This window comes from Panicum hallii, chromosome 1 (genome assembly GCF_002211085.1).
Source record: "Panicum hallii strain FIL2 chromosome 1, PHallii_v3.1, whole genome shotgun sequence".
Lineage (NCBI taxonomy): Eukaryota > Viridiplantae > Streptophyta > Magnoliopsida > Poales > Poaceae > Panicum > Panicum hallii.
In genome coordinates, this window is record NC_038042.1 from 9,257,128 (window position 1) to 9,272,528 (window position 15,401).

The 15,401-nt window shown below is 49.4% G+C and overlaps 1 protein-coding gene across 3 annotated transcripts; it reads left to right on the forward strand.

Annotated features, from left to right (window-relative positions):
* The first annotated feature begins 10,465 nt into the window (after positions 1 to 10,465).
* Positions 10,466 to 15,050, forward strand: LOC112892641 (serine/threonine-protein phosphatase 6 regulatory ankyrin repeat subunit C). 3 transcript variants are annotated; one of them, XM_025959788.1, is made up of 5 exons: positions 10,466 to 10,666; positions 10,805 to 10,924; positions 11,265 to 12,015; positions 12,953 to 14,199; positions 14,583 to 15,050. In XM_025959788.1, the coding sequence occupies exons 3-4, from the start codon at positions 11,296 to 11,298 to the stop codon at positions 14,108 to 14,110; spliced, it is 1,878 nt and encodes a 625-aa protein (XP_025815573.1). In that variant the 5' UTR covers positions 10,466 to 10,666; positions 10,805 to 10,924; positions 11,265 to 11,295; the 3' UTR covers positions 14,111 to 14,199; positions 14,583 to 15,050. The 3 variants fall into 3 exon arrangements, with proteins under 3 accessions (XP_025815573.1, XP_025815562.1, XP_025815568.1); XM_025959777.1 differs by lacking the exon at positions 10,805 to 10,924 and having other exon boundaries at positions 10,467 to 10,666; XM_025959783.1 differs by lacking the exon at positions 10,466 to 10,666 and having other exon boundaries at positions 10,689 to 10,924.
* The last annotated feature ends 351 nt before the right edge of the window (positions 15,051 to 15,401 follow it).

A 15,401-nucleotide genomic window follows, 5' to 3' on the forward strand; every position in this document is an offset into this window, starting at 1 on the left:
CCTTCACTTCCTCTGGCTCCATGAGAGAGCTTCTGCGCGACGACGTCAAGGATGTCTACAGGCCTCCGATCAACTGGGAGGCCCTCTCCCACTATGCCTACACCTTAGCTGATCCCCCCCAACACCGCCGCTATCGTCCGTTGCACCCTCCTCCTCGGCGACATCCACGACGGTGAGCTCCAACGGGTCTCCTCTTCCTTCCGTGGTGCTAGCGTAGTCGTCTTTGACTCCCCTACCACTCAGGAAGCCACGTTTGACGATGAGGCCATCCCAGTTTGGGAGTACTCAGTGCACTTCGAGCGCCCCCAAGAGACCGAGTTCGACTCCTTCTTCGAGTACGCCGGCTGCGCCACCATCACCTTCGAGGAGTTTCCCCTCCAGCACTAGAACTGCCCCCACATCTACGTTGCTATGGGGGTGATCGCCAACCCCATGTCCATCTCGCACATGGTGTTCTCCGGTGCAGACTACACTTCGGTCATCATCACCGCCAGGTATGAAAACTACCTGGACATCCCCAACCGTCTCAACCTTATGAATGGCGATGGCTCTATTTCGGTCACCCACATTCTTCGTGTGCGGAGCTGGGTGAGGATGGTGACACTTCCTCGCCAAATGGGGGTGGTGGCTCCGGGCATGGCGGGGCATGTGGCGGCAATGGAAGCAACATGGGGGTGGTGGGTCTGGTGCCGTCGTTGGCGGTGGCTCTACCCCAGGACCTATGTCTGCGCCTGCCCCTCCAACCCTCAATGGCGGTGGCGGGGTGCGCATTGACGACGCCACCCCCATCCCCGACCCCGATGCCGCCCTTGTGGAATCAGCCCTCACCACGCTCTCGACGCTCGACTTCCCCAAGCCCGTCGACACCCAAGTCTTCCTAACTGCGGGGAACGCGTTATTCCTCCTCTATGGCTCTGCTGGTGAAGTTGCCTTCTTCAAGGTACCCCGCCTTGTGCAGTCTCCCACGGAGGACGGCGTGACCGGTGTCCCCTGCGTCAACCTCATCTCCGGCACGGTGGGGATCATCCATCATGCTGCGCAGCGCCCTGGCCTGCCTTGCGAGATCACCTGCAGTGTCATGGCGTGCCCCCAATCTCTCTGGCGCAGGATGTCCTTGCCCTCGCCCTTGCCAAGGTCACTCGGGCGCGTGGGGATGTGCATGTGCCCCCTACGTGCGATGGCATGGACGCACCGTGGGACGTGCCGTGTCATTAGACTTGGGCTCTCCTATGCGCGGTCACCTTGTGGGCTTGTTCCCGATGTTGGCCGGACGCGCCCTGCCATGCGCCAAGACCTGCGCCCGTGCCCGCGATGTCGTGCCACCCCCGTGTCCGGTGACCGCCGTGAGAGTGCTCCTGTCCGCACTCAGGACAACCCCCTGTTCAAAACCATCCACGGCAAGACCGCCCAGCTCATGGTGCGTCACCTCGGTTCACCCGCCTCCTCTGCCCCGTCGGCCCCACCCGCCGAGCTGTCGTCACTGGAGCTTCAAGTTCTGGGGGACGGGTGCTAGTTCCCTGCTGAAGACATGGTGTGGCTCCCAGCTACCAACGACCCGATGTCCGTGGGGGCTCCATGATCACCACGCCCTCAACATGGCATGTCCCCGCCGCAACCTCTGCACTTTGCGGCGACATCCCCTGCACCCTTTTGCATTCTGGTGCTAGTAGGGCATGTCTTTTTTGCCCCCCCCCCTTTTGTTGTTCTCATCAAGGCAAATGTTTCTATGAACTCAATCCACCTAGCTTTGTCACGGGGCTCTTGCTCTTCTCCATGAATCGAGCTTGTAAGCAACTTTTAGTTGGTTACTGGAACGTCTGTGGTCTTGGTGACTCTTCCAAATGCTCTGACGTCCGAAACAACCTCTCCTTGCGTGGCCTCTCCGTCCTTTGCCTCCAGGAAACCAAGCTAGTGGTTGTCGTCACGCCGAAAGCACGTTCCTTCCTCCCCCTGGAATGTGACACCTTCATCCCCAAGAGATCTACCGGCGCCTCCGGGGGGCTGCTCACCACCTGGAACTCGCATGTGGTCTCACACCTCCGCTCGGTCGAGATGGAGTTCTCGCTCACCTGCTTCTTCCAAGATGTGGCTGACAGCCTGCAGTTTGTGGTCACCAACATCTACGCCCCGTGTGACGCGGTACGCCGAAGCGCCTTCCTTGCTAAGCTGGGACTCGTGGCCGCCATCTGCTCCAGACCCTGGATGCTGCTCGGTGACTTCAATATCACGTTCTCTACCTCGAACAAGAACATAACAACTTTCACGCCCACACCACAGCCATCTTTGCCGACAAGCTCGACAAGCTCCACCTCCAGGAACCGCCGCACCAGGGGCGATAGTACACCTAGTCCAACTTTCGTGATGCGCCCACCCTCGTGCGCCTCGATCATGCCTTCATCAATGAGGAATGGGGGCAGGTGCTCTTCAACTCGACACTCCACCTACTCTCGTGTCCCACCTCCGACCAAGTCCCCCTACTCATCACAGCTTCAACCTCCGTTCCCACCTCGCTGGTTTTTTGCTTCGAGCGCGGATGAGCCCTGCAGCTCTACTTCTGCGCCATGGTTGCTGCCGTCATTGAGCGCCCCCAGAACGCCACAGCGCTCCCCACCAGTCATCTTGCCCGACGCGTCAAGCGGGTGTGCGCCTCATGCAAACACTGGACGCGCGATCGCAAGCGACCCCTCATCATCCTAGCTACTTGCCATGACGTCACCGAGCTACTTGACCTCCTCGAGGAGCTGTGGCCTCTCTTCCATGGTGAGTGCACCCTCCGCACCCTTGTCAAAGACCGTCTCTCGTGCGCAGTCGAGAGCTCGGCCTCTACTGGAGGCAACGCTACAAATTTCGCGTCTGCAAACTTGGGGACAAAAAAACCGGGTGCACCTCCATCTGCCTCCGTGCCAACAAGATCCGGGTACTCCATGATCATGGCGTGCCTGTCTACACCCACACGGCGAAGGAGAAACTCCTGAGGAGAAACTCCTGTGCGACTACTACAGCTCGCTTCTCAACATGGCGGACTCCATCACCATCGGCCCAGAGCTTCCCTCTCTTATGCCTCTCGTTGCCAGCCTCGCCACGCTTGAGGAAGAGATCACTGAGTCCGAAGCCAAGGTGTCCCTTTGGTAAATGCGGGCAGATAGCAGCCCAAGGCCTGATGGCTTCAAACTCACTTTCTTCTGCACGTTCTTGTCGTAGCTATGCTCGGTGGTCATGCCTTTCCTTGCTGACTTCCACCGTGGCGACGCTAACCTTACTTGCCTCAACAAGGCTCATGTGGTCCTTCCTCCTCCCCAAGAAGGACGGCGTCACCACCCCCGACGGCTTTCGCCCCACCAGTCTGCAAAATTGCACCCGCAAGCTTGCTGCCAAGGTGCTCACGAACTACCTCCAGACCTTCATCCCCGACCTTATCTTTGAGTTGCAGACCAGCTTCATCAAGGGGCGCTCCATCGCTGACAACTTCCTCTACGCCTGAGCTCACCCAGTGTTGCCACAAACACTGCGCCCCCACCATCACCTTGAAGCTTGACTTCCGCAAGGCGTTTGATTCTGTTAGCTGGGAAGCGCTCGATGCCATCCTCACTTGCCGTGGCTTGGGTGACCATTGGCACGGTCAGATGAACTCCGTGCTTACCACTGGGCAGACTACGATCCTGCTCAACGGCGTCCCTGGCCCCTGGATCCAATGTCGGCGCGGCCTGCGGCAAGGCTACCCCGTCAGCCTCTATCTCTTGTTGATCATCGGTGACCTCCTCCACCAAATGATCACCAATAGTGGCCTCCTACACCCTCTTGTGGATGAGCTCCCTTGTCTGGTGGTTCAATACGCCAACGACACCCTCATCCTGCTGCGGGCTAACATTGAACAGGTCAGGTGCATCAAGGAACTATTGGACACTTTTGCCGCTGCCACCGGCCTCACGATCAACTTCCACAAGAGCACCTTCGTGCTCATCCATGTTGAAGAAGGTGCTTTCTTTGAGCTTGCGGCCGTCATCGGGTGCCCTATGGCATCCTTCCCACAGTGCTACCTCAGCCTCCCCCTCTCCAACACCAAGCTCTCAAGCGCGACCATGGAAGCGCTGGCCCTTCCCGTTGAGCGCTGCATCCTCGGCTGGAGGGTCCATCTCCTCAACTGTGCTGGGCGCCTCATCCTCGTCAACTCTGTGATGTCCGCGAAGCCCCTGCACGCCATGGCTGCCCTCCGACTCTCGAAGTCCACCGTCGCCCGCATTAACAAGCCACGACGACATGTTGGGGGGGGCTGCCAAGTTGCCTGGCCCCAAGCGTGCAGGTCTAAAGATGAAGGCGGCCTCGGCATCATTGACATCGAGCTCCAGAATAAGTGCCTCCTCAAGACTGTCGACCTGTGGTTTGTGAGATATGAACTGATTACCGAAGGGGGCAGAATCTGTGACTTCTCTATTTGATAGTTGTCATACCTCTTGCTAGATAGTTGTGATTGTTGTTGTTGATGCCAAGTTTGCATCATGGTGAATGTGTTTCTACTGGTGTCATCCTCTAGAGGTCCTAGAGAAGACTCCTTGTAACCATTTGTTGATTATAGTTGATGCTTGGAGTGGACCGATTGGTCTCGTGGGTTTTTACTCCTCATCTTGAGGAGGTTTTCCCATGTAAATCGCTGTCTTTTGTGCATGTGATCATTATTATTCCACTGCATCATTGTTGGTAGATGTTCTCCTCAATGTTCATCATAAGATCAAGGATTAATTTGTGCATTGGGCAGACCATAGCATTAGCGCCTTCAACAGCCACGCGTTATCTATCTCGGTCTTTCCCTATTCCTTTTCTTTCTCGGCAGTGGCGCTTGCCCCTTATTTGCGCCACCGCTACTCATCCTTTTTTTCTCCACCCAGAATAGGCCTTACTCTTCCCAAATCGAGCCTTGCAAGTTCCTCCCCATCTTGCTTAGCTTGCTCACATGGTTGTCGCCGCTTCCAGTCTTCCCTATCTAAGTGCAGCTCGTGGCTTGGGCCTCCACCATCGAGCACTTCTCTTGGTTTTGAGTGCCTCCAAGTTATCTTCCCTAAGCTCCAACATGATTGGCGTGAAGCACGACAACGAGGGAAGAGGTGAAGGTATGGATGGCAGCTTCCGAACTCATAAGAGGCACATCTAGTGGCTGCAGCCGCTCTCAAGATCATGGCGGTAGCGTGAGATGGGCGTGCAGTTGAGGAAGACGAGGCGAGCAAAGTTTTGTTTATTGCTTGTACCCGGACTTCACTGCTATGGAGAACTATAATTATGAATTTTTCCGTACATACTTGGTACATACTCACTTTCATGGTACGAATATGGTTCCAGTATAGTACTCCGAAGGAAAGCATTCTCACTAATGCATGAATTTCGATTGCAGTAAGGTCACGTCAATGAGACTAGTTCCCTAGATTATGGTAAAGGGGGCTCGTTCCTAAAATATTGTGGATACATTTATGACACTACTACCGAAAATGTATGTAGTCCCGGTTGGAAACCAGCTTTAGTCCTTGTTTTCCAACTGGGACAATGCTTTCGAGGCTAAAGGTTCCAGACTTTAGTCCTTTTCACCATGAGTCAAGACCACTCAGAAGGTGATGAGAGATCTGTTCTTCGAAGAAGGAGCAAGAATCCAAACAGTCCTCTAGGAAGAACAACAAGGGCCTCAATGAGACAACATGCTAGGGGCACACTTCACATTGATGATGAGCCAGCTGCAGAAATTTAGGAAGAAAATAGTGACAGTGAAACCTCTAGTGATGATGGGGAGGAAAGTGATGAGAACTACAAAATATCTCCTTGAGGGTTGAAAAAGGAGTGGCAGGCTCATGAGAGGTAGCAGCAGTGGTGGTGGTGATGGTGCTAGTAGTGGAAATGGTGGCGGAAATGATGGTGATGAACATGGTGAAAATGAGGAGGAGGATGAGCAGTCCAGACAGCCTGTCTTTGTGACCGGGGTTGTGATGAGAAAGCCTAGTGTCCCTCATGACTATGTCAAGGTTGACTACATGAAGTGGGGGATGGCAGTAAAGGCAAGAAATGAAAGAGAGAAAAATCCTCTTAACATGAGAAGAGGAAGAAGCATAGAATATCGCTTCCAAACAAAATTTCATCAAGATTTCTATGAGAGTGCTATACTCAGCAAGAAATACAAGGTTGCTCGCTCTCAATATATAGATTGGGAAAAATTTAAGGACATGTAGGATCCTATCTTTGATGAGATAATTGTCCAATGCAAGTCAAAGCATGTGTACAAAAAATGTGTTTCAAATATGATTGGAACAATAAGATCATTGCTCAATTCTATGCCACTTGTTACTTTGAGAAGGACGAAGATGTGAGATGGGTTCATTGGATGACCGAAGGAAAATGGTACAAGATTGATTACTTTGAGTTTGCTGCCATGTTTGGATTTAGGAGAGCTGACTATGGGTGCAAACGGATCCATATTGGGTCACATCTTCCCAAAGAAGATATGAAGGTCATGTACTTTCCTAGGAGAGAGTGGGAGTATGGTGGACCCAAAGACTTGATTCCATTCTATGGCTATCTCAACAAGTTCTTTAGAAAGACACTTGCTCCAAGAGAGGGTGATGCTCACAACATCTCAGCCTTTGGAAGAAATCTATTGCTAGCTCTATGTCCTAGTGAGCCGGAGTTTAGCATGTTTGACTACATTTGGGAGGAAATCAAGTCTATTTCGGAATCACCTCAAAAGTGTTGTGGTTATGGTGCTTATCTTATGTACATGATTGACCAAAAGACAAATAAGAGATTTGAGTGTGATTATGTGCATACTCCCATTGACATTAAGAAGTATTATTATCTAGGACCCACTCTAGCTCAAGTGATACAAGCAAGGCAACATGCTGCTGCTCAAAGTGATGATGTGGCTGCCCCTGATACTCCTCCACATGTTCCTAGTGCACCACATGCTCCTTCTCGCTCATCTTCTTGACGTGGTGGCTCTAGGGTGCCAAACTGGGAAAGGCCTCCATCTCCAATAAGAAAGATGTTCAACATGATATTTGAAATGTGCAAATCCACGAATGATGTTGTACACAAGGAGAGGCAAAGAAGGAATAAAGACACTTTGAGGTTAAAGAAAATTCAAGAAGCTAGTTGTCCACATGATCCTCCTTCTCCCATTGGCTCCGAAGGACAGCAAAGTGACCCTGAAAATCTTGAGCAATTAAATGCTAGATATCAACAAGAATATTATTGGGGACAACTCTATGGTAGTGGATCATTCCCTAGTGCTTCCTATGTCAATCCTACATTTGTTGATCCCTCCGCTGCTCCTATGCCTCCACCTCCTCCATTCATGCAACAGCCACCTTCTAATGCTCCACCATCATATGGGTTTGATATTCACATCTTGGATGTTTGGACAACACCTTAGTGATTCCGGTAAAGTATCAAGTGGATATGGGGGTAGAAATTAGGATGAAGATGATGATCAGCAGTAGACGCTTCCAGGTGAACTCCCCTCAGCCCCTTATTGGTGATGGATGACAAAGGGGGAGAAGAACTTGAGATTAATCAGCTCTGCTTGATGAAAGGGTACCCGGATACTCTGAGTATTTGTTCGGATACTCCGGACAAATAGGGAGAAGAAGTTGAGATAAAGTTTCAATCAATGTCTCTATGGCAAACCCGGAAGTTCCGAGATTCCAAATCCGGAAGTTTCGGAATTGGGTGTGGTATGCCACATGCCGTGTAATTATTCTTTTTTAGCTCGTATGGACTTGAGAACAATTTGTGATGTGTGTTATTGCGTGGTGAACCATGTTATTGCTTTAATTTAAGACTTGATGCATGTTAGTATGATGAAATGAGTTGAAATGATGAAATGTTATTTTTAATCAGCTCTGTTTGGTGAACCTGGAGGTTCCGGATCCATATACTCGGAAGTTCCGGCATTTGTTGGCAGAACTGAATATTTTTTTTTATCATACTGTTGTGTGAGATATATGTCATATGCATCATGAATAATTTGTTCACACACTTATTTTGCACCAACGGATGCTGAGATTTAGGGGGAGTTCAATGTTTTCTTTTAAATATGTGCAACATGGCATTTGAGGCCAAAATTGTTGAATCCTATTCAATGCACATATTAAGGGGGAGCTCATCCTAAATCTGAGTTTTCAAAAGCTTCATTGATATATCCTTTTGTAAACTTTAATGGGGGTTGTCATCAATCACCAAAAAGGGAAGATTGAAAGTGCATCTAGGCCTCTAGTGGTTTTGGTGAATAGAGTGACACCACGAACCAAGTTGGATGCACTCCTTAGATTAAGAATGATCAAAGCACGATATGGTACACTTTTGAGAAACTCAAATGGTTGAAATGTAATCTATCTTTGATCTTGAGTATATGTGTGCCGTATTATCAAGAGGGATGCATCATATTGTGTTTTGGTTTAGTCTCAGTGCTCAAGTAACCCAAATGAGTTGAGAGAGACACAAAAAGCTCAAGTGCACATCGAGTGGAATTAAAGGGGGCAACCCAGAAGTTCCAGGTTTTGCTTACGTGGCACTAACGGCTAGTAGGTTTGAAAATCCAGAGGTTCCGAGTACGAGAATCTGGAAGTTTCGGGTTCTAACTGTCACATAACGGCTAGTTTCTTTGAACCTAACTATTTGTACCCTTGAGACCCCTCCTTGGTAGGCTGTTGTTCCAGGTATTTTTCTACTACTTGCTGGTCGTCCTAAGAAAGCTTGGTAGCCTTGTTGAGCTCTCCCCAACCTCTCTTTGTGAGATTGTGTGATTCTTGTAATATCTTTGAATTGGGTTTGAGAGAGTGAAATCTTGAGAATACTAGAGAGCACAGCAAACGTTGAGCACTTGAGCTTGCCCGAAATTGTGTGTTTCACATTTGTTACTCTTAGAGCTCTGGCTCCTAGACGGCTAGGTGTTGCCCGGCGAGCATCCAATTATGTGGGCTATCACGGGAAGTTCGTAAGGGTCGGTTTCCACCTCCGCAAGGGAAGGGAATCAAGATAGTGGAAGGTCAAGGTGTGCTTGTGTAGCGCCTTGGCGGAGAGGCTTCGCAGCGCTCCTCAACAGAGTGTAGAGTTCACTGAGCTTGTGTAGCACAAGCAGTGAATCCGAACTTCGGTAAAAATCCTTGTGTCAATTGTGTTCGATTTTATCTCGTAGATTTGAGGAGCTCTCCATTGAACACTTATGCTCTTGGAGAGATTGTTATTTTTTAATTACAGGGACTGTGTGGACCTGCTCCAGAAATTCCACTTAGCCTACTCTACATCTGGAGTTTGAACTTGTAACTATTTACATGCACTAGATTTACTGTCTTCACTCCGCTCTATGTGAACCCGGAAGTTCCGATTTGTAAAACTTGAAAGTTCCGCGTTCATCTACTATCCTGCTTAAATTCAGAAGTTCCGGATTTGGTAACTCTGAAGTTCCGGGTTTGGCAGGCAGTGAATTTTATCCGCTACTTTGGAGTGAAAATTTTTAGGTGCACGTATTCACCCTCTTCTAGGTGACATCAGGATCCTTTTACTAATTCACAACATATGAGACTGATTTGATTCACATCACACAAAGATTCACCGGCACAATCACAAATGAAAAAATCACAAACAAAGCACGTCGGTCTTCACCCATCTTGCCCTTGCCAGCCCACGGTGGCAGGCGTGGCCGCGCGGCGGCGACGGCTCGTCGGCCCGCACCCGCGCCTGTCCCTGCCCGCGCTCGACAGCGGCTCGCCGGCCCCCGTCCGCTCCGGGAGGAAGGGAGGAAGCTTGCTGGGAGGAGATGTCGAGGGAGAGGAAGAGATAAGGGTGAGAGAGAGAGAGGAGCTGGAGATAAATAAAATGAGAGAGAGGTCGGAGCCCGAGACCTCGTGAACGTATTTAGACCCAGTTGGTAGCTCCAACTAGGACTAAAAGGTACTATTTAGTTCTGATAGGGGCCGCTAACCGACCCCGGTTGGTGGCTTCAACCGTGACTATAGGTCTATAGCTCTTGTTGGAGTCACCAACCGGGGCCAAATACTCTTACCCACCTTAGCCACCCCGCTAGGCATTGGATCCGGGACTAAAGGCTTTATTAGTTCTGGATCCAATAGCAACCGGCACTAATATTAAAGATTAAAGACTATTTCTGTACTAGCATGATGTTGTGAAATACTGCAGTAAATACTCCATGGAAGATGACCTTAACGTTTACGATGTTGTGAAATATCCTATATAGTATTTCCTAGTTATGTCACGTAACTATATAGGACTATAGGAGTATTTCGTTGAGACCACGGGCTAACGCGTACACCCGGACAAAAATAGAAATGACACACCGACGTATGACGCGCCTGACGGCCCATTAACGCGTATGCCACAGCGGCCCCCTCTTCTTCTTCTTTTTTTGATGGGCCCCCTCTTTCTTATTTATCCTGGACGTGCTGCACTCCTTATCCTGGGCCCTTCCCATCCTCTCGTGCCTGCCTCAAACTTTCCACTCCCGGCATGTGGACCACAACAACACGCCGGCAGATGCAAAATCTTCCGCGGTGTCCGTATGCAACTCGACTACTCAAGCTTCTTCGCAAGCGTGCTCCATGGTTGTGAACAGCAGGAGCTGAGGCCAAGGGCAAAACGCCAGAGGGCAGATTGTTTCAGGGGACAGGAACAGTTGGTAAGCCCAAATCCGTGCCTGCTCTCTTGTTTCCTTGCTGATTTTCTATCCTTAATATCCTCTAATAAGTCTAAACTGTTGCTTCCGCTGCAAAACTTGTGCCTGCATTCCTGGTTCTTGCCATGGCCCATGGTGTAGTACTTTTCTTTTTTCATGGTTCCCTCATCTTTTCCTGAGGGGATGGAAATGGAATGGAATGGAATGGCGTGACCTGTTCCTGGCTGGACTTTGTCCGTCCTTCAACTGCTGTGGGAAAAGGTCTTGATCTCACATGGCGGATGCCTTGTCTGGTTATATTTCCTCCCCTTTCACTTTAACCGGCTTCTTGTGGGGTTCCTCCACCCGTGGGTTCTTGGTTCTTTCCGCCCGATCCCAAGCCATGGCCGGCGCCTTGGTAACACCGCACTACGTCGTGGCCGTCCCACGCGTAGGAGCCGAACCTTGCCGCTGTCTTGCCTAAGCACCGGTGGCTGCGGATCGAGGCGTTGCCATAGCGGAAGCCATTTCCAGCTCCGTCGATTCTGTTCTTGGCGTCGCTTTGGTCTCCATCCATGGCGAGGAGAAATTTTTGGTTTTGACAGCGCAATCCCCTCCCCAGTGTGTAGGCGACAGCGGCGGCGTGCTCAGTCATGGAGACGGACACGCGGCCGGCGGCGGAGAGGCCGGCGGAGCCGTTCCTGCCGCTGCGGTGGGAGAGCACGGGCGACCAGTGGTGGTACGCGACGCCCATCGACTGGGCGGCGGCCGGCGGCCACTACGACCTCGTCCGCGAGCTGCTCCGCCTCGACGCCAACCTCCTCGTCAAGCTCACCTCCCTCCGCCGCATCCGCCGCCTCGAGTCCGTCTGGGACGACGACGCGCGCCTCGCCGGCGCCGCCAGGAACCGCGCCGCCGTCGCCCGCCGCCTTCTCCGCGACTGCGACCCCGGCGAGCCCCGCGGCGTCGGCCCCAGCAACCGCCTCGTCCGGGCCGGGTACGGCGGCTGGCTTCTCTACACGGCGGCCGCGGCCGGGGACGCCGGCTTCGTCCGGGAGCTGCTCGCGGCGCAGCCGCTGCTCGTCTTCGGCGAGGGGGAGTACGGCGTCACCGACATCCTCTACGCCGCGGCGAGGAGTGGGTGCCCCGACGTGTTCCGGCTCCTGCTCGACGCCGTGCTGTCCCCGGCGTCCTGCCCTGTCGGTGAGGAATTCAGGAGCGAGATGATGAACCGCGCCGTGCACGCGGCGGCGAGGGGAGGCAGCCTGGAGGTGCTCAGGGACCTCCTGCGCGGGTGCTCCGACGCCGCGGCGTACCGAGACGCGCAGGGATCGACCATCTTGCACGCCGCGGCTGCAAGGGGACAAGTTGAGGTATGTTTTAGCGATTTCTCTTCTCAAATTTGTTCTTCAGGATTGATGTATGTTCCCATTGAACTCCAATTTCATAGAACAAGCAATCTGCTGAACCTTGTCTCCGGATGCTTTAAGCTTGTGCAGCTCAGATCGATATAGCTTGCTTTTGTCACATCTAAGAGGCTAATTTGGTTACATAGTAATTGCAGTACAATTGTTGTTTTCACTTGAATCTCCTTGTTAATTGATCTACCGAACACTTTAGCCAGGTTGTCAGCTGTCTACATCCAGATATCCTTGTTGTTAGCTATGTATATTCTGTAGTTTAATAGAGAGAGGAAGAAGCATGTTTTTAATTAGAGAGAGAGGAAGAAGCATGTTGATCGTTGTCTCCAATTGATTTAGACTTAATACTGCTTTTATCTGTAATCTAAGAATTATTTAATCGTCGTTGTGTTTAACTTTATTCCCATCAACCTGATCCGGTGCACATGCTAGCCAGGACGTTAGTCAACCATACAAAAATTTTGGTTAAACTTGTGATATGTCATGATTAAATTAATGATTGTACTTGTTGGCATTGACATTATTTTTTGACACCGGAATGGGATTTCATAAAGATTGCTTGTCGTTCAAGTCCCATGACAAAACATTAATTAAAGTTTTATTGGTGCCATCTTTAGATTTTATTCATGCATTACTGATCTGGCAATAGAAATTCATGTTGACATGCCCATTTAGTACCTTGTATTGCTTGTAAAGAAAATTTTAAGTGGTTGTGATCATTAATTGAAAGATGGTCATTTGAGCTGATTCTTAAGACTCACGAGAAGGGTTCATGCCATTTCCTTCGTTCTTTTGGTCCACTGTGATACCTTGGAATGGATCCTAGCCCAACTTTTAACAAACAGGTTACAAAAAAGTACTAACCTGAATTTATGACAAAACACTGCAGGTTGTCAAGGATCTCATTGCATCTTTTGATATAGTCAACTCTGTAGATGACCAAGGGAATACAGCATTGCATATAGCAGCCTTTAGAGGCTATCTGCCTGTGGTTGAGGCCCTTGTTACTGCATCATCATCTCTTGTATCAGCAACAAATGAAGCTGGTGACACGTTCCTTCACATGGCATTGACTGGCTTTGGGACTCCTGGATTCCGAAGGCTTGATCGTCAGATGGAGCTTATAAGGCAATTAGTTGGTGGAGCATTCGTGGATGTCAGCAGCATTATAAATGTCCAAAATGACGATGGAAATACAGTTCTTCACTTAGCTGTGGTTGGCAATCTGCATTCTAACCTTGTTGAACTCTTGATGAGCGCACCTTCTATTGACCTCAACATCCGTGACAATGATGGCATGACTCCTCTGGATTTACTCAGGAAACAGCCACGGACGGCATCATCAGAAATACTGATCAAACAACTGATTTTGGCGGGTGGAATCACAAACTCAAGGGACCATGAGACCAGATCAGCTATCGCATCTCAGCTGAAGATGCACTGCATTGTAGGAAGCCCCGGGACATCTTTCAAGATATCAGATGCTGAGATTTTCCTCCACGCTGGAATTGATGTGGCAGGCATCAGCGAAAGGACAACATCATTTTCCTCTAGTGTTGGTAGGGTTGATGCTGAAATCCCGAGACCCAAACTGAAGAAGCTGAATTCTTTCCAAGATGCAGCGAAACATATCAAAGTCCTTCTCAAATGGCCTCACCGCAAGGGGAAGAAACCAGGCGGAGACCAAAAGGACCTGGATGATGATGCCTCATCAGTGAGCTCTATAAAGAGCTGTAGCCATGTCGAGACTCCAACACCTCTGAGGCAAAGGCACTCCAGGATCAGCTCGCTCTTCAACAACAAGCGGACCTATGCAGGCAATGGTTCACCTAGCGAATCAACGAAGAAGAGTGGACTAGTACAATCTGAATGTATTCCAGCTTCTGCCTCTTGGTCATCATCATCATTGGTTGACAAGATTGAAGCTGTACACCTGGAAAATGACCAGCCATCTCCTTATTTAAGTAGGCTGATCAGGCATACGCCCAAGAAATATGGGTCTCTGAACAGTAGACTTTTGAACCAATCCTTCCGGCTTGGGGCATGAGGACTAACTGACGAGGAATATATATATTATATATATACAGCTGATTATCCGAGTTGCATGATGCTGGAGCTAACCAAGCCATCAATCAGGTACTGGTGATTGCGTACATTTTCAAATACAATTTTCTTCAGGACAGTTCCTATTCTGCATGAGTTTGGCACATTAATCAAGAATGAATCACCGTATATGTGTGCATAAAAATTGGTTATGCTGTTTTCTTAACAAGGTTACCATGTGAATGTGTTTTATATACGAAGTGGGCCTTAAGATTATAGTTACCCCTACATAATAAACGCCAACACATAAATTTGAAGTTGCAAGGACTGCAGTTTTGGCACTTGGTTTATTTCTCTTTGAGCCCATTGTGTTACCATGCAAACTCATTTGCCATGTTCTATCCTTTGTTCATCAATGAATCTTGTGGACAGCCCATCTCAACGATTTTCATTTTCATTTTCATTTTCATTTTCAGGTCAATCATTTTGGTACCTTTGATAGGCATCCATGCCGTCATGATCCTTTACATGCTGTCACTAACAGAGTACAAGCTGTACAGTGGGATTTGCTGCTAATTTGTGCGGGTGTAATTTTCAGAGGAAGACAAACAGATGGACGGATATTGTGGTGGTTGTCCATTCAGTATTAATGTATTATGAGCGGGAACATGGTAGAAAACTTTTAAAAAAAATGACTACAATTTACAACTTTCTCTGATACCAGATAGATGATCGTCAACTTCTGGCCGCCTTGCTAGAGCAGGCAGGTTAGTGCCTGTGTCGTTGACGGAGAGTGTTTTGAGATTAGTTTGTGTTTGTGTGCGACTCTACTGTATGTATGTTGAGTTATACTAATGTGACACAGCTCGCGATGCAAGTACAGCTTTTATGTTGTACATGAGTTTTACTGGAAGCATAATAAGAAGTAATTTGATTTCGTCGTACCATTACTAGAAATTTAGGCTTTTGCAACGTTAGGCTTTTGCAACGTTAAGCTTTTACAACGATAAGTAATTGTGGCAATAAAAACCAAATCGTGGCAATATATCTTAATTGTCATAGCACGATGGTTGTTGGCAGCCGTGGTAAGTACTTGCGTGGTTAAAGCAGCCGTGGTAAGTATTTGCGTGGTTAAAATTTTAGGCCAGGTTTTTCTGTTTCATTGCAATAGCTATGGTATTTGTCACGTAATAAGGCATTGCATTAGATAGTAGTTGCAATGATCGATAATATGGCAATAGTATATTGATATTGCAACAACAAGCGGTAACAATTACAACGTACATGATTATGGT